The sequence below is a fragment of the Heloderma suspectum genome, chromosome 1, assembly GCF_057233095.1.
Source record: "Heloderma suspectum isolate Gila_16-S chromosome 1, 16-S_ref, whole genome shotgun sequence".
Lineage (NCBI taxonomy): Eukaryota > Metazoa > Chordata > Lepidosauria > Squamata > Helodermatidae > Heloderma > Heloderma suspectum.
This window is the reverse complement of record NC_139458.1, coordinates 438,992,967-439,017,022: the sequence shown is the minus strand read 5'-3', so window position 1 is coordinate 439,017,022 and position 24,056 is coordinate 438,992,967. Positions and strand designations below refer to the sequence as shown.

The following is a 24,056-nucleotide window of genomic DNA, read 5'->3' as shown; positions in this document are numbered from 1 at the left end:
GCTGCCTGCCTCATCTTGCTGTCCTTCTTCCATAGGGACCGACTGAATAACCTGAAAAAAAAGACTTCCTTTGACCCCGTTTGCATTGGTTTTATGGGTCGTACAGGGGCTGGGAAGACCTCCCTGCTCAATGCCATCCTAGGGAAGAAGCTGTTCATGCCAGTATCTGGGATGGAAGCTTGTACTTCATGCATCGTGCAGGTGAAGAGAAGTAGGAGTGAGTTCTACGAGGCTGTAATTCACCTTCTCACAGAAGAGGTGAGTACAATGTCTCTCCTTGAGGTAGAGGAACTGTTGTGTCATGTGATATTTATACCCTGCTTACTCTGAAAGATTGCCCAAAGCAGCTGAAAATAAATACAAAACAACCAATACAAACACAGCAGAATTACAATCATAGAATCATAGAATAGTAGGGTTGGAAGGGGCCTACAAGGCCATCGAGTCCGTGGGCTTCTCTTGATATGACTGCTATTGCTGTTCTTACTGCCATTGTCGTTGTTGCTGATTTTATTGTTGGCTTTTATTTTGTTTTTACATTCATAGAATCATACAATCATAGAATAGTAGGGCTGGAAGGGGCCTACAAGGCCATCGAGTCCAACCCCCTGCTCAATGCAGGAATCCAAGTCAGAGCATCCCTGACAAATGGCTGTCCAGCCTCGTCTTGAACGCCTCCAGTGTGGGAGAGCCCACCACCTCCCTAGGTCATAGGTTCCATTGTCGTATTGCTCTAACAGTCAGGAAGTTTTTCCTGATGTTCAGCCGGAATCTAGCTTCCTGTCACTTGAGCCCATTCTTCTGTGTCCTGCACTCTGGGATGATCGAGAAGAGATCCTGGCCTGCCTCTCTGTGACAGCATTTCAAATACTTGAAGAGCTCTATCCTATCTCCCCTCAGTCTTCTCTTCTCAAGGCTAAACATGCCCAGTTCTTTCAGTCTCTCTTCATAGGGCTTTGTTTCCAGTCCCATGATCATCTTCATTGCCCTCCTCTGAACCCTCTCCAGCTTGTCTGCATCCTTCTTAAAGTGCGGTGCCCAGAACTGGACACAGTGCTCCAGATGAGGCCTAACCAGTCTTGAGTAGAGGGGAACTAGTACTTCACCTGATTTCATAGAATCATAGAATAGTAGGGTTGGAAAGGGCCTACAAGGCCATCGAGTCCAACCCCCTGCTCAGTGCAGGAATCCAAGTCAAAACATCCCTGACAGGTGGCTGTCCAGCCTCGTCTTGAACACCTCCAGTGTGGGAGAACCCACCACCTCCCTAGGTATTTGTAAGCTATACTTCTATTAATGCCACCCAAAATAGCATTTGCCTTTTTTGCAGCCACATCCCATTGTTGGCTCTTTAGGCATTGGCAATAAGGCGTCTATGGCTCAGAAGGAGATTCCCACTCATACTCAGACAGTGTTTGAGAGGATAACACAACAATGGCACATTTATTGGGGTTCACAAAGATTCAAAATGCACAAGGTAGTTTGGGGAAATTAGCTAACAAATGGATTTAACACTTGGGACCAATTGGAGATGCTCCAACCTTCACCAAGTTATGCTTTGGTGGGAAAATTAGCTGCATTCTTGGTGAAGCTGAGCTCCAGGCCTAGAAGCAGTTTCCAGGACTGTGGGAAGCAGTCTTCCTGAGGCCTGAAGCACACACACAGAGAGAGAGAGAGAGAGAGAGAGAGACAGAGGGGAAAGAGGGGATGGGAGCTACAATTCCTACAAAGAACCCCCAGAAGCAATTTACCTTTCCTTGGGCTGAAGCGCTTTCCTGCAGACAGGAGCCAGTGCACGTTGCAATTCCTGGTCTCAGGTGAAGAGGAAGGACAGCAGAGAGCCTTCATGAGGGGAGGCAACACACCCACTGGTGGCACCTTGCTGTGGCAAGCAAGGAGCTGAGTGATGTCAGTGATTTCAGCCCAGTGATGGAGCCCTTCCTCAAGGACTGAGTGATTTCAGCAGCAGTGTGGCACCATGCCCCTGGAGGGGGGAGGCGCCCAGTGATTTCAGCAGCATGGCCCCCCACCTCTGGGAAGAGGGGGACTTGGGACTGCCCCAACCTGAGGTTTCTTATGCAGTTCAGAGAAAGGCAGCGGCATCACAACTCTGATGAGCCAGACACTGCTCACAGGCACTGGGAATGGTGCTGCTTGTTCTGGGAGAAAGACTGAGTTGGCCTCCCATTCCATACAAGAAAAGCGGGTGCTTGGGGATGATGGCTGTGTTGTTGTTTATTCGGTCAGTCACTTCCGACTCTTCATGACATCATGGAACAGCCCACGCCAGAGCTTCCTGTCGGCTGTTGCCACCCCCAGCTCCCCCAAGGTCGAGTCCGTCACCTCCAGAATATCATCCATCCACCTTGCCCTTGGTCGGCCCCTCTTCCTTTTGCCTTCCACTTTCCCTAGCATCAGCATCTTCTCCAGGGTATCCTGTCTTCTCCTTACGTGGCCAAAGTACTTCAGTTTTGCCTGTAATATCCTTCCCTCAAGTGAGCAGTCTGGCTTGATTTCCTGGAGTATGGACTGGTTTGATCTTCTTGCAGTCCAAGGAACTCTCAGAATTTTCCTCCGGCACCACAGTTCAAAAGCATCTATCTTCCTTCACTCAGCCTTCCTTATGGTCCAGCTTTCACAGCCATAGGTTACTACGGGGAATTAAAAAAAAGGTAAAGGTGTCCCCAGCCAGTTGTGTCTGACTCTAGGGTGTGGTGCTCATCTCCATTTCTAAGCTGAAGAGCCAGCGCTGTCCGAAGACGCTTCCATGGTCATGTGGCCGGCATGACTGAACACCGAGGTGCACGGAACGCTGTTACCTTTCCCGCCGAAGCGGTACCTATTTATCTACTTGCAATTTCTTGCTTTCAAACTGCTAGGTTGGCAGAAGCTGGGACTGAAGACGGGAGCTCACTCCGTCACGCGGCACTCGGGTCTCGAACTGCTGTCCTGCCGACCTTCCGCTCTGCAGTTCAGCGTCTTAACCACTAAGCCACTGCGGCCCCACTACGGGGAATACCATTGCTTTAACTATGTGGACCTTTGTTGTCAGTGTGACGTCTCTGCTCTTAACTATTTTATCAAGATTTGTCATTGCTCTCCTCCCAAGAAGTAAATGTCTTCTGATATCAGACTAAATACGATCCCTGGGGAAGGAAATGGCAACCCACCCCAGTATTCTTGCCATGAAAACTAAATGGATCAGTATGATGGCTGTACTTGCCAGAAACAAAACTACTTGCTGTCTCTTACTCTTTTAACAAAAGATGACTTTACATGTCAATGACTGTCTCAAAGACAGGTGTCAAGGCTGGAGGTCAACAATGGGAGCATATTGCAGGTGGCTGACTAGGTAACTTACCAGGTATCACTCTTGCTATCCAGCACATTCATGTTTTGCTTAATTTTTACCTCCCCCCCTTTGCCTTTGGGGAAGGCATTTTAAGCAGTCCATTCAAAACTGAATTGCTTGCTCTCATCTTGCGTGTTGCTCTCAGTCCCATTCCTGTGCCTGTCTCCCACCTTTGCTGATTCTGGGGATGAAGATGCCAGGCTTTGTGGCTGTGTCTCAAAATGGTCAGTACTGTTCACTCCAAAGAGAGCTACTTTGTAACATTCCCAAAGAGAAGCACTCTTGGAGTCCAATTCTGTAGCCAGCTGTGGATCCACCGGATCGTTGTTTCATCTAGCTCACTTTGAGCTAGTTTGCTCATCATGGGGCACTTTGTCGAAAGCTTTGCTGAAGTCGAGGTACTGTATATGATGTCCACAGCATTCCCACAGTCCACAAGGGAGGTTACCTGATCAAAACATGAGATCAGAGTTGTCTGGCAGGACTTGTTCTTGACAAATCCATGTTGGCTTCGAGGAATCACTGTATTGTTTTCAAGGTGCTTACAGATGGATTGCTTTATCATCTGCTCCAGAATTTTCCCAGGGATTGATGTCAGACTGACTGGTCTATAGTTCCCAGGTTCCTCCTTTTTGCCGTTTTTGAAGACAGGGTCATCATTAGCCCTCCTCCAGTCATCTGGCACTTCCCCCGTCCTCCATGATTTCTCAAAGAGAATAGACAGCGGTTCTGAGAGTTCTTCTGCCAGTTCCTTTATGACTCTAGGATGCAGTTCATCTGGCCCTGGAGATCTGAACTCTCAGTACACTCAGAAAGCTAGAAAAATAAAGAGAATAGAGACTATGGAAGGACAAGACTCTCCAGTGTTGGTGACCTGCAAGGTGTGTGCAATGATTGTTTTCTTGCCTGAAAACAACATGGCCTACACCTGCAACAACTGCAAGTTGATCACGCTGTTAGAATAAAAAGTAAAAGGCCTGGTGCGGTGAGTGTCAACCCTCTGGGGAATAAGAGACGATGAAGAGTTCTTAGACAGAATGGTGGAACTACAGCAGCAAAGTGAAGTGCAGAAGCCAGAAGAGCAACAGCAAGCTGAGGCAGAAGAGGAAACTGCTGAGGTGAGGAAAAATGAAGTAGAGGATACTCCTTGGAAAAGGGTGACAGTTAGGAGCTGGTGTATTGCTGTGGCCCTGTTCTCCTTTCCTGCCCTGGAATTGTGGGAGTGGATAGGATGGTGCCCCCTTCATGGATCACTGCCTTGTTGTGGCGAAGGGGCTTGCGTAACTCAGTGAAGCCATAAGCTATGCCGTGCAGGGCCACCCAAGACGGACAGGTCATGGCAGAGAGTTCTGACAAAATGTGGTCCACTGGAGAAGGCAATGGCAACCCACTCCAGTATTCTTGCCAAGAAAACCCCATGGAACATATCACAACGCTAAAAGATATGACACCGGAAGATGAGCCCCTCAGGTCAGAAGGTGTCCAATATACTACTGGGGAAGAGCAGAGGGTATTTCCAAGTAGCGCCAGAAAGAGTGAAGTGGCTGGGCCAATGCCGAAAGGACACTCAGCTGTGGATGTGTCTGGTGGTGAAAAGAAAGCCTGATGCTGTAAAGAACAATATTGTTTAGGAACCTGGAATGTCAGATCAATGAATCAAGGTAAGCTGGAGGTGGTCAAACATGAGATGGCAAGATTGAACATCGACATCTTGGGAATCAGCGAACTAAAATGGACAGGCATGGGCAAATTTAATTCAGGTGACCATCATATCTACTACTGTGGGCAAGAATCCCTTAGAAGAAATGGAGTAGCACTCATAGTCAACAAAAGGGTGGGAAAAGCAGTACTGGGGTACGATCTTAAAAACGATAGAATGATCTCAGTATGAATCCAAGGCAAACCATTCAACATCACAGTAATTCAAGTCTATGCCCCAACCACTGAGGCCGAAGAAGCTGAGGTTGATCGGTTCTATGAAGACCTACAGCACCTTCTAGAACTAACACCAAAAAAAGATGTCCTCTTCATCATAGGGGATTGGAATGCTAAAGTAGGAAGTCAAGAAATCACCGGGATAACAGGCAGGCATGGCCTTGGTGTACAAAATGAAGCCGGACAAAAGCTAATAGAGTTTTGCCAAGAGAACACGCTGATCATAGCAAACACTCTTTTCCACCAGCACAAGAGGCAACTCTACACATGGACATCACCAGATGGTCAATGTCGAAATCAGATTGATTATGTCCTTTGCAGCCAAAGATGGAGAAGCTCCATACAGTCAGTAAAAACAAGACCTGGAGCTGACTGTGGCTCAGATCATGAGCTTCTTATTGCAAAATTTCGGCTTAAATTGAAGAACGTAGGGAAAACCACTAAACCATTCAGGTATGACCTAGATCATATCCCTTATGAATATACAGTGGAGGTGAGGAATAGATTTAGGGGATTAGACCTGATAGACAGAGTGCCTGAGGAACTATGGATGGAGGTCCGTAACATTGTTCAGGAGGCAGCAACTCAATCCATCCCAAAGAAAAAGAAATGCAAGAAAGCCAAGTGGCTGTCTGATGAGGCTTTACAAGTAGCTGAGGAAAGAAGGGAAGCGAAAAGCAAGAGAGAATGGGGAAGATATAGCCAACTGAATGCAGAGTTCCAGAGAATAGCAAGGAGAGACAAGAAGGCCTTCTTAAATGAACAATGCAAAGAAATCGAGGAAAACAACAGAATGGGAAAGACTAGAGATCTCTTCAAGAAAATTGGAGATCTCAAGGGAAGGTTTTGTGCAAAGACGGACATGATAAAGCACAAAGAAGGCATGCACCTAACAGAAGCAGCTGAGATTAAGAAGCGGTGGAAAGAATACACAGAAGAACTATACAGGAAAGAACTTAATGTCCCTGATAGCCATGATAGTGCGGTCACTGAACTTGAGCCGGACAACTAAGAGAGTGAAGTCAAGTGGGCCTTAGGAAGCATTACTAACAACAAAGCTAGCAGAGATGACAGTATTCCAGCTGAGCTATTTAAGATCCTAAAAGATGATGCTGTTAAAGTGCTGCACTCAATATGCCAACAAATTTAGAACACTTAACAGTGGCCACAAGACTGGAAAAGGTCAGTTTACATTCCAATTCCAAAGAAGGGCAACGCCAAAGACTGTTCAAACTACCGCACAATTGCGCTCATTTCACATGCCAGCAAGGTGATGCTCAAAATCCTACAAGCTAGGCTTCAGCAGTATGCGAACCGAGAACTACCGGAAGTACAAGCTGGGTTTCGAAGAGGCAGAGGAACTAGAGATCAAATCGCCAACATTTGCTGGATCATGGAGAAAGCAAGAGAATTCCAGAAAAACGTCTATTTCTGCTTCATTGACTACGCTAAAGCCTTTGATTGTGTGGATCACAACAAACTCTGGCAAATTCTTAAAGAGATGGGAGTACCAGACCACCTTACCTGTCTCCTGAGAAACCTGTACGAGGGTCAAGAAGCAACAGTAAGAACCAGACATGGAACAACCGATTGGTTCAAAATTGGGAAAGGAGTACAACAAGGCTGCATATTGTCACCCTGCTTATTTAACTTATATGCAGAGTACATCATGAGAAACGCTGCGTTGGATGAATCACAGGTCGGAATTAAGATTGCTGGGAGAATTATCAACAACCTCCGATATGCAGATGATACCACCCTAATGGCAGAAAGCGAAGAGGATCTCAAGAGCCTCTTGTTGAGGGTGAAAGAGGAGAGTGCAAAAGCTGGTTTCAAACTCAACATTAAAAAAACAAAGATCATGGCATCTGGCCCCATCACTTCCTGGCATATAGAAGGGGAAGAAATGGAAGCAGTGACAGATTTTACTTTCTTGGGCTCCAAGATCACCGCAGATGGTGACTGTAGCCATGAAATTAAAAGACGCTTGCTCCTTGGGAGGAAAGCTATGGCAAACCTAGACAGCGTAGTAAGAAGCAGAGACATCACCTTGTCGACAAAGGTTCGCATAATCAAAGCTATGGTTTTCCCAGTAGTAATGTATGGCTGTGAGAGCTGAACTATAAGGAAGGCTGAGCGCCGAAGAATGGATGCTTTCGAACTATGGTGCTGGAGAAGACTCTTACGAGTCCCCTGGACTGCAAGGAGGTCAAATCAGTCCATCCTAAAGGAAATCAACCCTGAGTGCTCATTGGAAGGACAGATACTGAAGCTGAAGCTCAAATATTTTGGCCACCTAATGCGAAGAGAAAACTCTCTGGAAAAGACCCTGATGCTGGGAAAGACTGAAGGCAAAAGGAGAAGGGGACGTCAGAGGATGAGATGGCTAGATAGCATCACGGATGCAATGAATATGAACTTGAGCATGCTGCGAGAGAGAGCGCAGGACAGGAGGGCCTGGCGTGCTGTGGTCCATGGGGTCACGAAGAGTCGGACACGACTGAACGACTGAACAACAACAACAACAAATAGGATGGTGCTCTAGCTGGCTCTGGCTGCTGGTACTGGTTTATAGTTTGGAGAACTGCCAAGAACAAGTTTAAGCATCAGGAGTTTTAAGGGTGATGCAGTAATGAGCCCCCCCCCCCTAAACAAACCTCAGTTAAGGGTATGTAAATCAGCTTTATATGTGTTTTTCAATAAAAGGTACAAAACCATGGGAGCATATTTTCAAGAGGAGGACAAGGGTCTAGGCCATTCACATCTCCACACCCTTACTTCCTAAAGGCACATTATATCTAAATGGTGTGAGGAAAAAGAACATAACGATGATGATAATGATAATAATAACTTGTATAATCAAAAATTAAGTTTCAAACAGCTTTGTAACTTTAGATTACAAATCAAATTTAAATTTAGATTGTAAGCATCTAGGGGCAGAGACCTAACTTCTTTTTCTTTGCTTATGGTTCTCTGTAAAGTAGCGCATATATTGTAAAAACCAAAGTCTGTGCTTCTTCTGGAAGCTGCTGAAGAAATGTTTTACTCAAACTGTCTTTTGGTGGCCAGCAACAGGGAAAGATAAAGTAGATTGATTAGCATATTGTTACCAGCCCTGAGCCTTTGGGATGACGTAGATGATACATCCAATCAATTAAGGGTGCAATCCTCAGTGGCCTTGTAGGCCCCTTCCAACTAGGGATGTACGAAAGTGACTTACCTTTAATGAAATTTGATACGAGGTGGGGGGGAGGTGCTCCGTCCCTCCCCCCTGCAATTCTGGCAGGGGGGAGGCACTCCGTCCCCCCCCCCGTATCCTGGCTGGCCGGGTGCGCAAATGGCGGCAGCCGTAGCTGCCGCCGCTTGCGTCCCTGCAGTCAGCCGTGATAGGCTACGTAAATGTTTACGTAGCCTATCACGGCTGATTTAAAAGAAAAAAAAACGCGCGTATGCAAATGGCGGTGCCCATGGGCGCCGCCATTTGCGTTCCTTATTTTGACACGTCTTAGTCTACGTAAACATTTACGTAGACTACGGTGAAAATAAGGGGAATGCAAATAGTGTAGCATCTACGCTATTTGCGTTCCCCTTATTTTCGCCGTCTTAGTCTATGTAAATGTTTACGTAGACTAAGTCGTGTCAAAATAAGGAATGCAAATGGCGGCCCCCATGGGCGCCGCCATTTGCGTACGCGCGTTTTTTTTCCCTTTAAATCAGCCGTGATAGGCTATGTAAACATTTACGTAGCCTATCACGGTATTTTTTAAAAATCTAGCCGTGATAGGCTACGTAAATCTTTTACGGCCACCCAACAAACCGAGTGAGCTGACCTACCTGAGTCTGATGCCGGCCAGCATGTTCTGGGGCATGGGGCGCCGTGTCTTCCGCTGCAGCAGCCCATGCGTGCTGGGTGGCCACTGCTCTGCAACTGGCTGGGCTGGCTGGGGGCACCGGACTGACGATCGGGATCAGCGTCTCCAGCGAGCGACGTAGCCTGGCCCACGTGCTCCCGGCCACCCTCCCCCGAAGCCGGAGGGCGACGGCACAGTCTCGGGCGCTGTGAGCAGCTCCTCCCTCTCGGAGCAAGAGGAGGCGGGCTGCAAGAGCGGGTGAATCAGCCCTTTGCCGGGCAAGGCTGCCCCCCATGCTGCTGCCGTGGCCGTGGCCAGGAGCGGCAGCAGCAGCAGCCCTGCACGGGTGGCCGGTGCTGCGGGACGACGAGGGCAGTGCGGGGCGTGCAGGCACGGAGCGGGTATGGGCGGAGAAGCCGAGAGCTGAGGAGGGGCTGAGAGGAGGCGGCGGAGCTCCCTCAGGCTCCTCTCACCCCCTTTGTCTGGCTGGCTCTGCATGGTGGACAAGAGGCAGCCACCAGCTGCCCGCACTCCCTTCCTCCTCCCCTAGCAGACCACGACCCAGCTGGGGGCCGGCTTCAATACAAGTGCAGGAGCGAAGCCCTGGCCCGGCCTGGCGCCGCTACAGATGCACTTTGGCTAGAGTCAGACGTGGTTTTCAAGGGAGCCGAATAAGCACGTGAAGCCCCCTTGGTGCGCCAGGCCGCTGGCCCGCCTAGCCCAGTGCTGGCAGCCACTCGCCAGGGCCTCAGGCATGGGTCTTTCCCTGCCCTGGGAGCAGAGATCTGTTTATCCTGAGATGTCCTGGATTGCAGACTGCAAACCATGTGCTTCACGGAGAGCACAGCTCTTACCCCCAGAGAGTCATTGGACGGGTTTGCGGGCCATGAGAATAACGCACAGTTTTGCCCAGCCGGAAGACATCTCTCTCTTGGCTGTTTAACACATTAATCAGCCAGAGAAGCAAGACGCAGTTTTTTCTCCTACTGATATTGTAATCCGAGCAGGAGAAGAATTCTGGGGCTTGTGAAGCTCATCTCTCCTTCGAGGCAGGCTTTTATGAGCCCCTGAAGTTCTTTTCTGAGCTGGCATGGTAACCGTCTTCAGATACGATGGGCTGTCACGTGGAAGAGGGAGCCAGCGTGTTCTCTGCTACTCCAAAGGATTAGAACTCTTTAAAGGAGAAGGCAGAGGTGGGTTTTGCACCAAAACACAGAGCCACCCAGATAAAGATGGTGCTGGAGGGCAGCATGTCACTTTGCGGCAGGCCAGCCTTCCAGTTAAGAGGCATCTTAGGAAATAAAATAAATATCAGGAGGGGCAGAGAGCCTGGTGGGCGCCAAGCGAGGTGTCTGCGGGCACATGGGTGCTCATGGGCACCACGTTGGAGAACCCAGGACCAGATGACCTCCGAGGTGCCCTTCCAGCTCTATGAACCAGGTACATAAGAACCCAAGAAGAGCCCTGCTGGATCAAACGAAGGGTCCATCTAGTCCAGCATCCTGTTCGCACAGTGGCCAGCCAGCTGTCGACCAGGAACCCACAAGCAGGGCATGAGCACAACAGCACCCTCCTGCCCATGTTCCCCAGCAACTGGTGTACATAGGCTCACCACCTCTGGTACTGGAGGTAGCACAGAGCCATCAGGACTAGTAGCCATTGATAGCCTTCTCCTCCAGGAGTTTGTCCAACCCTCTTTTAAAGTCATCCAAACTGGTGGCCGTCACGACATCCTGCAGTAGCGAATTCCAGAGTTTGACCAGGCGCTGTGTGAAGGAGGACTTCCTCTTATCTGTCCCGAATCTCTCACCAATCAGCGTCATGGGATGACCCCTTTGGGTTCTAGTATTTTGAGAAAGGGAGAAAAATGTCTCCCTATCCACATTCTCCACACCAGGCATCATTTTGTAGACCTCTATCCTGTCTCCCCTTACCCTCCTTTTTCCAAGATAAACAATCCCAGCTGTTGCAACCTTCTCTCACAGGGGAGATGCTCCAGCCCCTTGATCATTTTAGTTGCCCTTTTCCATGCCTTTTCCATCTTTACAATATCTTTTTTAGGTGTGGTGACCAGAATTGTATGCAGTATTCCAAGTGTGCTCGCACCATAGATTTGTATAGGGGCAGTATGATGTTGGCAGTTTTATTCTCAATCCCTTTTCTAATTATGCCTAATATGGAGTTTGCCTTTTTTACAGCAAACGCACACTGGGTTGACTTCTTCATTGAGCTGTCCACCACAATCCCAAGATCTCTTCCTTGGTCAGTCACCACTAGCTCAGGTCCCATCAGGCTATACTTGAAGTTGGGATTTTTTGCCCCAATCTGCATCACTTTGCACTTGCTTACATTGAACTGCATTTGCCATTTACATGCCCATTCTCCCAGTTTGGAGAGATCCTTTTGGAGCTCTTCACAATCCCTTTTTGTTTTAACCACCCTAAATAATTTGGTGTCATTTGGGAAACTTGGCCAGCTCACTACTCACTCCTAATGCCAGATCATTTATGAACAGGTTGAAAAGCATTGGTCCTAATACAGATCCCTGTGGGACCCCACTATTTACTTCCCTCCACTGGGAGAATTTACCATTGATTCCTACTCTCTGCTTTCTGTTCTTTAACCAGGTACTGATCCATAAGAGGACCTGTCCTCTTATTCTATGACTGCTAAGTTTGCTCAAGAGTCTTTTGTCAAAAGCCTTTTGGAAGTCCAAGTAAACAGTGTCTACCGGATCACGCCTGTCTACACGTTTATTGACACTCTCAAAGAACTCTAAAAAGTTAGTGAGACAGGACTTACCTTTGCAGAAGCCGTGTTGATTCTTTTTCAGCAGGGCTTGTCCTTCTATATGCTTACTGATTTTATCTTTAATAATGCCTTCACCCAATTTACCCAGAAAAGACCCAGAACAGACGTTAAGGTAACTGGCCTGTAATTTCCCAGATCCGCCCTGGATTCCTTTTTGAAAATAGGTGTTACATTGACCATCTTCCAGTCCTCTGGTACAGAGGCTGATCTTAGGGACATGTTACATATCTTGGGTAGAAGATCAGCAATTTCATATTTGAGTTCTTTGAGAACTCTAGGATGGATACCATCTGGGCGCGGTGATTTATTTGCTTTCAATTTATCAATAAGTTTGAGAACTTCATCTTTTGTCCCTACTATTTGCCTCAGTTCCCCAGACTCCCTTCCTGAAAACATCAATTTAGGCACAGGTATCTGTCCTATATCTTCTGCAGTGAAGACGGATGAAAAGAATGTATTCAACTTCTCAACAATCTCCGGTCCTCCTTCAGTATTCCTTTAACTCCATTGTCATACAATGGTCCAAGGTAATAGTACATCATGAGAAATGCCGGGTTGGATGAATCAGAGGTCAGAATTAAGATTGCTGGGAGAATTATCAACAACCTCCGATATGCAGACGATACCACCCTAATGGCAGAAAGCGAAGAGGATCTCAAGAGCCTCTTGTTGAGGGTGAAAGAGGAGAGTGCAAAAGCTGGTTTGAAACTCAACATTAAAAAAACTAAGATCATGGCATCTGGCCCCATCACTTCCTGGCATATAGAAGGGGAAGAAATGGAAGCAGTGACAGATCTACTTTCTTGGGCTCCAAGATCACCGCAGACGGTGACTGTAGCCATGAAATTAAAAGACGCTTGCTCCTTGGGAGGAAAGCTATGGCCAACCTAGACAGCATAGTAAGAAGCAGAGACATCACCTTGCCGACAAAGGTCCATCTAATCAAAGCTATGGTTTTCCCAGTAGTAATGTATGGCTGTGAGAGCTGAACTATAAGGAAGGCTGAGCGCCGAAGAATTGATGCTTTCGAAGTGTGGTGCTGGAGAAGACTCTTACGAGTCCCCTGGACTGCAAGGAGGTCAAATCAGTCCATCCTAAAGGAAATCAACCCTGAGTGCTCATTGGAAGGACAGATAATGAAGCTGAAGCTCCAATATTTTGGCCACCTAATGCGAAGAGAAAACTCCCTGGAAAAGACCCTGATGCTGGGAAAGACTGAAGGCAAAAGGAGAAGGGGACGGCAGAGGATGAGATGGCTAGATAGCATCACGGATGCAATGAATATGAACTTGAGCACGCTCCGGGAGAGAGCGCAGGACAGGAAGGCCTGGCGTGCTATGGTCCATGGGGTCACGAAGAGTCGGACACGACTGAACGACTGAACAACAACAATGTGTAGTTGGTGAAGATGTCTGATTTAGCATCATTGTGTCCAGCATTCTCCACACTGCTGCGCTTCTGTTGCGCTTGCAGGGGTGTGTGTGTGCATGTGCACAAGTATAAATGCTGGATGTGATAATGCTGTATCTCACACCTTTGATCCCACATCTTCCCACATAACAGGGAAGACACAGGGGGAGATGTGGATTGAGGGGCAGTTACGTGACTCTTGTGAAATGCAGTTGGGCTGTAAGGGTGGAACTGGAGAATCTCCTGTAAGAAGGGCTGAGAACCCCCTGGATCGGAGTTCCTGTAGGGTGGCAGTTCAGTGAGTTTTGGTGGGAGAGAAATGGGGTCCTACTATGTCTCATCCCAATGATGTTGGCTTCCTTGTTGGTCCCAACCACAACCCTGCACTGCCCTGACTTTTCCCATTTCATGAGGGTTCTTGGGTGTGCAGAGCTGCCAGATGACCCATAGTGATGCAGTATCTCACACAGGATGCCACTGTTTATTCCTTGGCAAATCTTTCTGCTGTCTCCTTTGTCTTGGTTGTAGTTCTGGATGGTGAAGAAAGAGCCCAAGTTACTGTCTTATGATAACTTTACCCCCTCCCCCCACTCTACAACGTGTTTCCCTTTCAGCAAGCCATTAAACCTAACAGGCTTTATGTGGCTCTTCACTGACAGGAATGGAGGGGAGAGTTGAAGAACCTGGTGGAGGTCTTGAGCAAGAATGGGGATGATGACATAGATGTCTCTGACGAGAGTGTGAGCGATGCCATTGAAAAGCTCCGTGCACTTTACGGGGATGGAGCCGAAGAGAAAAGTTATGAAGAATTGTTGGTGGCGAAAAAGCAGGTGAATGTCCCTGCCAAAAGAGCTATTTCATTTAAGGAAAAAGAGGTGAGTGGAGTTTTACATCTGTGTTTGCTGTGACATTCTGGGTCACACTGTTTGGAAATGGCATATAGCAATTCACAGAGCTGCTTGACTTCATATACTCAGAGCTCTGGTAGCTCCCATGCCCTGTATTTTGTCACATTTGTAAAATGGAATTTCCTGTTGCAACCATGGCCCAGTCTACATGGAAGTGTCCTCCGACGCTAACGCAGTTCAAAAACACTTTTTCCTGAATTTGCATTTCCTCCTCCCGCCCATGGCACACGTAGCCAATTAATGCAGTGAGACAAAGGTATAAACCCGAGGCAAACGAAAACCACATTAATTTGGCTATATGAAAGCAGAGTCTCACGACACCAACAAGCTTTCTTCTTCTTAAAAAAAAAATCTGTTAAGCTTAGCGCAGGGACAGTGCAGCGAATGAGTGGAGATCTTTTAAAAAGTCATCCCAAAAGCAGTTCCCAATTCTCCACCCCTCTCTCCCATGCTGAGTAAGTGCAATTGAAGACAAAAGTTATTTACTTCTTTTTTAAAAAAATACTTTTAATTTAATTTTTTATCTTTATAAATGAAATAAACAATACCAACAACCTAATTGGTAGCTACAGTTTCCCAACAATACAATATTCTTAAGAGGACACAGCAATAACAAAAAGGAGCAATATATATATATATATATATATATATGGATTAAATTTAAACTCTAATACACACGGGCTTCAAATTCCATTCACTTAAAAATTATATCTATAACACTGACAAAATAACAATTCAATACAGCATGATTAATCTTATCATGTCACCTGTCTTATAACAAGGAAGCAGACCTACAATTCATTTGCAGTGGCCATATAGCCAGTCTCATAATAATGATAGTAATAATAATAAAAAGGAAGGAGATTAAAAAGGATAAATAATGATAACAAATCACTAATAAATTTTATAATGTTATATGATAATAAAGGTTAAAAACAATCTTACAACAATCAGTAATATATTCTATACTAGATATGTAAGTGAGTGTGCACATTTCTATATACCTTCAAACAGTATATTTAGGTACAATATGTCAAATCCATTTTAAAGAAAAAGGATTAAAAAAAAAGGAGAAAGAAAAATGAGAGAAAGCAGACGTATATATATATATATATATATATATATATATATACACACACACACACACACACACACACACATACATACATACATATATATGTATGTATGTATGTATGTAATTAACTCTGGCCTAACCTGAGTCATTCTGACTAAACATAGCCAGTTAACAAAACATGTTTGTGGATTCCAGGTCATGGGGCTGGAACAGAAATCTCACGTGTTTTTTCATTTAGCCACGCCTCCGCCATTTCATGATTTGGGAACTTCTTCATCTGACCTTCAGAAACAATGCACAATGTAGCAGGATATTTTAAGTGATATTGTAAGTTCCTTTGTTTTGCCAGATTTTTCGCCTTAATGAATTGTCTTCTTTTCTCAGCAACTTCTTTGGTGTAATCCGGAAATAACATAACTTTATCCTGTTTCCAAAAAAGATTTCCACCCCCTCTTGCCAAACACAGGATATAATTTTTTGTGGAGATTCTTGCAAATTGGACTGTAATTGTATAGCCAGTCCCTTTGGCATTTGGCACACGGAATGCCTGCTCAATATCAAGTAAATAATCAGATGGCACAGGGAGTATCTCATGCAAAAGCTTATCTACAAAAGTAGACAAATTTACATCACTAGGCACATCCCTAATTCCAATTATATGTACATTAGCCCTGCGGGTAAAAGCCTCCAGTCGAGAAATTCTAACAAGTGAGTTGTGAAAAACTTGTGACACAGTTTTGTTGGCTGCCACCCTATCTTCCAGCTCGTTAACCTTCGCCTCCATTTTTTGCCAAGAAATGTTAATTAAATCCACAGCCCCTTACAGAGTGGTGATGGAATTTTGAATTACATCCAGCCTTTTAGCCTGTTCAGCTAATTGCAAAGACAAAGTTTTTATCAGAGAAAACAACTCCCCTATAATTTCAGTTCTCTGCGCCTTTGCCAAAGGAGGTATGGGTGGAGTGGGTGGAGATGCATTTCCTTTTTTTCTCCTTGCTGTAGCCATGTTTCTCTTCAAACAGATCTTGCAGGTCCTCAAATATCCTCAAATACTGTTAATATTTCTTAAGCCATTCCTCCAATATTGTTGGTATTTCTTAATCCATAAATTAGAATGGAGCACATCAGCCCTAATTTCTCCTATTTAAATAGGAGTTTCAAAACAGCTTTTGGCGATGATTAAGCTCTGGGAGGGAAGTCTCGGAATCCAGCCCCCCGCCGCTTCGCCGAGAGGACTAATTTACCAAGACTTCATCCAGATGCTGCCTTGACTCCCCTTTTCATTCCAGGGGAGAGATGAAAAGGTTTTTGAACCTTTTAAAAAGCTGTTTGAGATAGCATCCTGCGGAGACTCCATGGAATGCTGCAAGGGCGACATTGGCTCTGCCGGAAGTCAGAAGTTATTTACTTCTGAGTAGATGTGTCTATCTGGCATTTTCAGCTCATTCCTTGGGGCAAGGAAAATAAAAAGGACAAAAGAGAGAATTGGGAAGCCTTGGATTTTTTTTCTCCAAAGGCAGGGGGAGGGGGAAGCAGCTTTACTTTCATGCTTTAGTACACCGTGCAAAGCTGCTGCTGTCTACAGAGGCTACCTATGCTGAGCAGAGACATGTGAAGTTGTTGTTGTTGTTGTTGTTGTTATTAATTACATTAATATACCACCCCAGAGCTGAAGCTCTCTGGGCAGTTTACAACAGTTAAAACATTAAAATACAATATACAAAGTTTAAAAACCATTTACCTAAAGCATATGGACAATATATACAAGCAACGTATAACTAAAACCAACTTTGAACTAAAACATTTTTTTAAAAATCCAACAATAAAGCACAGCTTAAAACAACACAGCTTAAAAACAGTGTACAAAAGTCAGCAAAAGGAACGAGAGTTCTCAAAAGGGAAGGCCTGCCAGAATAACAGTGTCTTTAAAGCCTGCTTAAGAACCTTCAAGGAGGTCAGCAGGCGCATTTCAACCGGCAGGTCGTTCCCCAATTGAGAGGCAGAAAAGGAAAAGTCCTCTTGCGTGTGGCTGCCAATCTCACATTAGGCAGCTGCAGCAGAGAGCCCTCAGAGGACCTTAGGTGGGGGACTGGGATGTAGGGGAGAAGGCGCTCCCTAAGGAACCTTGGACCAAGACCGCGCATTTGTTATCCACAGATTCACACCTCCGCAAGCGCACGTTAGGGAATACTCTTTAAAAAAACCCTGATCTTAGTCAGAGGAGCGTGGACCCGACGAGGAAGGGGTTAACCCCTCCCCTCCCTCCAAAGGTTCTGCCCCTCACTGAAGGCATCTTCCCATTCCTCCTTGCAGGGCCGCTCCTCTAGCCAGCGCTGAAGCTACTCCCCTTCCAGTACCACATGTAGGACACACTGAGTCCCCAAAAGCAGGGAAGCTGCCATAAAGAGAAAATCTGTCACAAAAGGACTTTGTGAATTTGTGAAAAGGCCATTGTAAATTTATTTTAAAAAATAAATTTAAAACATCATGGAAACACCCCCGGTCGAAGCACTGGCATCTTCTAGATTATGTAATTGTCCGTGCCAGAGATTGCTGCGATGTACTCCTCACTAGAGCCATGACGAGTGCTGACGAGTGCTGGACAGACCATCGATTAATTCGTTCCACGATGGCCATTAAGACTGTCCCTCAACATAGGTTCCAAGGAAGAAAATCAAGGCGTAAAATGAACACTCAAGCCCTTCAAGACCCTATTAAGTGAGCCTGCTTTCAAACAACCCTCAAGGAACATCTACCTATGGAAACCCCTGAAAATGTTGAGGAACACTGGAATAAGCTGAAGACTTCTATTATCACAGCCTGTGAACAAACTATCAGATAGCAAACTAAGAAACATCAGGTTTGATGAGAATGATAGGGAGATTGAACATATTATTGATAAGAAATGGAAAGCTTTCCAAATATGGCAAAAAGACATCAACTGCACCGCTAAGAAAAAAATCCACGCCAGTGCAAAGGCTGAGGTCCAAAGGAGAACCAGAGAACTTAAGAACACCTGGTGGATAAAGAAAGCTCAAGAAATCCAGCATTTTGCTGATGCCCATGACACACAGGGCTTTTTTTTAATGCCACAAAGGCCATCTACAGAACAAAAAACTATGGCACAACCCCCTTACGCTCAGTAGATGGTGTCGAACTTCTAAAGGACAAAGAGTCTATTGCACTGCGTTGGTAAGAGCATTACCACAACTTTCTTAACCGTAACTCTTTTGTGGCTGATGAGGTTTTCTCGCAAATCTCACAAAAACAAACCAGAGATGAGCTTGCAGTATCCCCTAGTTTGGAGGAAGTCAGTAAAGCCATTAACCAAATGAAAAATAATAACGCTAGTGGATCCGATGGGATCCCTGTTGAAGTCTTTAAAAAAGGTGGGCCTGAAGCTATACAACAGCTTCACAAGCTCATTGAAAAAATCTGGATGAGGGAGGAGATCACAGCAGACTTTAGGGATGCCATAATTATCACTCTCTTTAAAAAGGGTGATAGAACAGATTGTGGAAACTATCGAGGCATCTCCCTTCTAGCTACGGCAGGCAAAATCCTGGCAAGGGTCCTCGCAAACCACCTTCTACCTATCTCAGAAGACATCCTCCCTGAATCCCAAAATGGCTTCCGCCCTTCCAGGGGTACAGTGGATATGATCTTCACCGCACGACAGCTCCAAGAAAAATGCAGGGAGCAAAACCAACCCCTGTACATGGCATTTATTGATCTGACTAAGGCCTTCGACACTGTAAATCATACTGCTCTCTCTGGACCATCCTTCTGAAAACCAGATGCCCTAATAAATTTGTGAACATCTTGCGGCTCCTCCATGACGGCATGATGGCAACAATCTTGGATAACAATGGCTCTTGAAGTGATCCATTTAAAGTGGGATCAGGCGTTAAACAGGGATACATCATTGCTCCCACCTTATTCGCTATCTTCATCGCTATGATTCTACAGCTTGTTGAAGGGAAACTTCCCACTGGTGTAGAAATCATATATCGAACAGATGGAAAACTTTTTAATCTCAGTAGGCTGAAAGCAAAAAGGTAATTACAACCTCTGTCATAGAACTTCAGTATGCTGATGATAATGTAATTTGTGCACATTCAGAGGAAGATCTCCAAACTATCCTAAACATCTTCGCAGAAGCACATGAAAAGCTCAGCCTCTCGCTTAACATCAAAAAACCCAAAGTGCTTTACCAGCAAGCACAAATCAATCCCTCTGTAGCTCCATCAATCCAGCTTAACAGTGTGATGCTGGAAAATGTCGATCACTTCTCTTATCTTGGTAGCCATCTCTCCACAAAAGCCGACATCGACCCTGAAATTCAGCATCGCCTGAGCTCTGCGAGTGTAGCATTCTCCTGAATGAAGCGTAGAGTGTTCGAGGATCGGGACATCTGCAGGGAGACCAAAATGCTTGTCTACAAAGCCACTGTGCTACCAACCTTACTGTACGCTTGTGAAACATAGGCCATCTATAAGCACCACTCCCAACTCTCAAAAGATTCCACCAATGCTGCCTCCGAAAAATTCCGCAAATTACTTGGGAAGACAGATGGACTAATGTCAATGTACTGGAAGAAGCAAAGACCACCAGTGTTGAAACAATGATTCTCCAACATCAACTTCGCTGGATTGGCCATGTTGTTCAAATGCCCAAGTATCGTCTTCCAGAGCAGCTACTCTATTCCCAACTTATGAATGGAAAATGGAATATTGGTGGACAGCAAAAGAGATTTAAAGATGTTCTTAAAACTAATCTAAAAAAAAATGTAACATAAGCATTGAGAACTGGGAAGGTCTGACTCATGAGTGCTCCAACTGGAGGTCAGCCTATATTAAAGGCGCTATGGACTTTGAAGAAGCACGAGTACAGGGCGAAAAGCAGAAATGAGCTCAGCGGAAGGCGCATCAAGCAAACCCTCATCGTGACCACCTTCCATCTGGAAACCTATGTCCTCACTGTGGGAAGCTGTGTGGATCCAGAATTGGCCTTCATAGCCACCTGCAGACCCATTGTTAAGACTCTGTCTTTGGAAGACAATCTTACTTGGTCATGAGTGATCGCCATGAATACTCCTCTTCCAGTACCACAAATTTAGGACACACTGAGTCCCCAAGGGCAGGGAAGCGGCCATAAAGAGAAAATCTGTCACAAAAGGACTTTGCAAAAATGTGGGTTTTATGGCAAGAAAACCCAGGATTGATGTGGATTGCGGGTAATGTGTGTTGCGCCCATGCGTGAGGCACAGTGGCACTGCAGTGCATTTCCCGTGGAGACTGGGCCTGTGCATGTGCCCCTTCGGCCTTCCAGACTTTGTGCGTCTGGCAAATGGGCTCTAGAATTAGAAAGTGCATTCCACACTGGCCGTGTTTGGGCAATCATGTCTTGGCGTAACAAACTGAGAGGGGAATAAGCCCCTGCTTCTGCCTGCAGCGTCTTCGCGCTTCTTCCGCGTCTGAAGCCTGGGATTACAGCACATCGCTCATCTTGCCAAGTGTCATCACAATGCAGACATTGGCAGAGTCGCCAGCTTGCAAGTTTAAAAAATACCTGGTGGTCGCTGGGTGGAGCTGGGGTGGGGTTGGGTGGAGTTGGGGCGGAGCTTGATCAGCTTTTTTGTGACCCAGAATGTGCAGTCCGATGAATTTCGGTGGGCCAGGGAAGGGACTCTGGTGGATCAATACGAGAAAAACAATAATTAAAACTCTTTGGCTAAAGACACCTGGGCCCCATCTACATGTGCTATTCACTCCAGGGCGGCTGCGATTCGAGGTCCTTCAGGACATATGATACAGTTGCCACTTCATAGCCATCCATGGTTTTCACCCGGAAAATGTGGCTTTCCACAGAGGCGTTTTGCTGCAATGTTTTTGGTTTGCTGCGGGTTTCCTGTGGTTGTGAGATGTCTGTCCCTTCCCCAAACCGACTTTGCATTTGTGGTGGGCGTGTGGTAGGCGTGCCTAATGCTTGTGTCACTCTGTGATGCCCCTTCACTCCTCCCATTCCTTCACAGCTGTGCAGTTACAGAGGCACAGAGAGGCGTGCTCATTTTTTCAACCATGCCTTCGCACACCTTCGCAGCTTCGTATCTTCACAACAGCTGCTTTGGGGTCAGTTGCTGTGGATTGTCATCAGCTCAGTGTATGGCAGGCTGGGTTTGTCGTCAGCTCAGTGTATGGCAGGCTGGGTTTGTCGTCAGCTCAGTGTATGGCAGGCTGGGTTTGTCGTCAGCTCAGTGTATGGCAGGCTGGGTTTGTCATCAGCTCAGTGTATGGCAGGCTGGGTTTGTCGTCAGCTCAGTGTATGGCAGGCTGGGTTTGAACTACAACTTTGGGACTTCCCTCTGCCAGAACCCATGCAGTGTGGAGTTGCCAATGCGAAAGTGGTGGCCTGGAACTCCTTGCATGTGGGTATGGCCTTCCCTTGATCTTGGTGGGCCTTGACCATGTAGCCTGGAGTTATCAACAAAAGAGTCAAAGTTGGACTCTCTATGGGTGGGTGTGGGTTGTTTAGGCCTGTCAAGAAGTTATCCCTTGATTGCCTGATGGGTTCATTCCAGGAATCATTCCCTTTCCATGTCCGGGGTTGCAACCCTGTGAAAGGATTGTCTGGATTAGGTACCCAGGAATCCAGAGTCCATTCCTTTGTGTTCAGAACCATGGAGATGGCAATGGAGAAACCATGTTGATGAAGATCTCAATCACAGTAGTAATGTTTAGCTTTAGACTGTTCTGCAATTACATAGAGCCTATAGCTACTGACCATCAGCTATATGATTTCTGAAGAGTGTAACCACTAAGCTTTTGCCATGGGATTTCCTGCAATAAAGAACTCTTGCTGGTTTGGGTGTCCAGGGTCAGATTGCCAGAGGATGTGCCCTGGGGGGGGATCGGGAAACTTGACACCACTAAAACCCAAAATGTCGCACTCCCGCGCTCATGTGCCTGCGCAGCTGCACATTTAAATATAATGGTAAAGAAGGGGGCACAGCGTTTCCTGTTGGGGAAGTCTGCAGTAAATCACGCACGTACTGCAGCAGAAGCTAATTCGCAGCTGCAATGCTGTGCAGTTACGACAGAGTGAAGGGTGAAAGCGGTGCCGTGTAGATGGCCCCTGGGTTTTTTCAACAAAATAGCTGATGCCAAATCCAGTTGGGTCAAAATTCCTGACACTGGCAATCTAAGAGATTGGCAACAAGGAGAGCAGCAGGAAATTTAGATCAAAATACCTTTTGGAGAAACAGGTTTCTTTTATGTATCAATCAGGTGAAAGCATTCTCCCAAAAACTGAAACCTTACATTCGTGTGAGGAGAATAGACTCTGGTGAACCCTGGCCGCTGATCAAGTATGTGGAACTGGATATTCCAGCATCAGACTTGGTTCCTGAAGGCATCACATTTGTGGACATTCCTGGGACAGGAGACTTTAACGAGAAAAGGGATGAAATGTGGAAAGAGGTGAGTTTTGCCTTGAACTATAAGGAAGAGAAAATAACGTGATGGTCTAAATCAATTTCTTGGCATTGAAATTAAAGGGATACCAGAGTGCCCCTTCAGTTAAGGTGAGTAGCAAAAAAAAGAAAGAAAGAGGAGGGGTTCCACCATTCTGACCCTCAATATTCTATTGCATAACAAATGACACATGTTGAGCTAATAACTTGAGACTTGGTATCCATGATTTATGTGATATCCTTTACAATTGTGATCAGAAAAAACAGCTGTATGGCCGGAAATCAAAATCAAAGAAGGAACAGCTGCACCAATTGAATTCCCAGCATGTTTAGACATGGATCTTTATCAAGGGAAAAACTCCTAGAGACTTTTCTGGAAGATTCCCTATCCCTTACTTCTTCCTTTACAATTGTGCCAGCTTTCAAATGGATATAACTTAATGTGCTGAAAGTTCACACATGTACCCTTTTTATTCCAATGTTTTGTTGTTGTTATTGTTGTTCAGTCATTAAGTTGTGTCCGACTCTTCGTGACCCCATGGACCATAGCACACCAGGCCTTCCTGTCCTCCCCTCTCTCCCGGAGTGTGCTCAAGTTCATATTCATTGCATCGGTGATGCTATCTAGCCATCTCATCCTCTGCCGTCCCCTTCTCCTTTTGCCTTCAATGTTTCCCAGCATCAGGGTATTTTCCAGAGAGTTTTCTCTTCGCATTAGGTGGCCCAAATATTTGAGCTTCAGCTTCAGTATCTGTCCTTCCAATGAGCACTCAGGGTTGATTTCCTTTAGGATGGACTGATTTGACCTCCTTGCAGTCCAGGGGACTCGTAAGAGTCTTCTCCAGCACCACAGTTCGAAAGCATCAATTCTTCGGCACTCAGCCTTCCTTATAGTCCAGCTCTCACAGCCATACATTACTACTGGGAAAACTATAGCTTTGATTAGACGGACCTTTGTCAGCAAGGTGATGTCTCTGCTTCTGACTATGCTGTCTAGGTTGGCCATAGCTTTCCTCCCAAGGAGCAAGCGTCTTTGAATTTCATGGCTACAGTCACTGTCTGCGGTGATCTTGGAGCCCAAGAAAGTAAAATCTGTCACTGCTTCCATTTCTTCCCCTTCTATATGCCAGGAAGTGATGGGGCCAGATGCCATGATCTTAGTTTTTTTTAATGTTGAGTTTCAAACCAGCTTTTGCACTCTCCACTTTCACCCTCAACAAGAGGCTCTTTAGATCCTCTTCGC

General features: G+C 46.0%; 1 protein-coding gene across 3 annotated transcripts in view; it reads left to right on the top strand.

Moving 5' to 3' along the window:
- LOC146360387 (nuclear GTPase SLIP-GC-like) overlaps positions 1-24,056 on the top strand; it is a 104,497-nt gene that overhangs the window by 35,800 nt on the left and 44,641 nt on the right. For all 3 annotated transcript variants that reach the window (XM_084830478.1, XM_084830400.1, XM_084830569.1), the window contains 3 exons: positions 36-258; positions 14,019-14,234; positions 22,629-22,820. In XM_084830478.1, the coding sequence (XP_084686604.1) occupies positions 36-258; positions 14,019-14,234; positions 22,629-22,820 (631 nt within the window). The remainder of the gene's footprint in view (positions 1-35; positions 259-14,018; positions 14,235-22,628; positions 22,821-24,056) is intronic.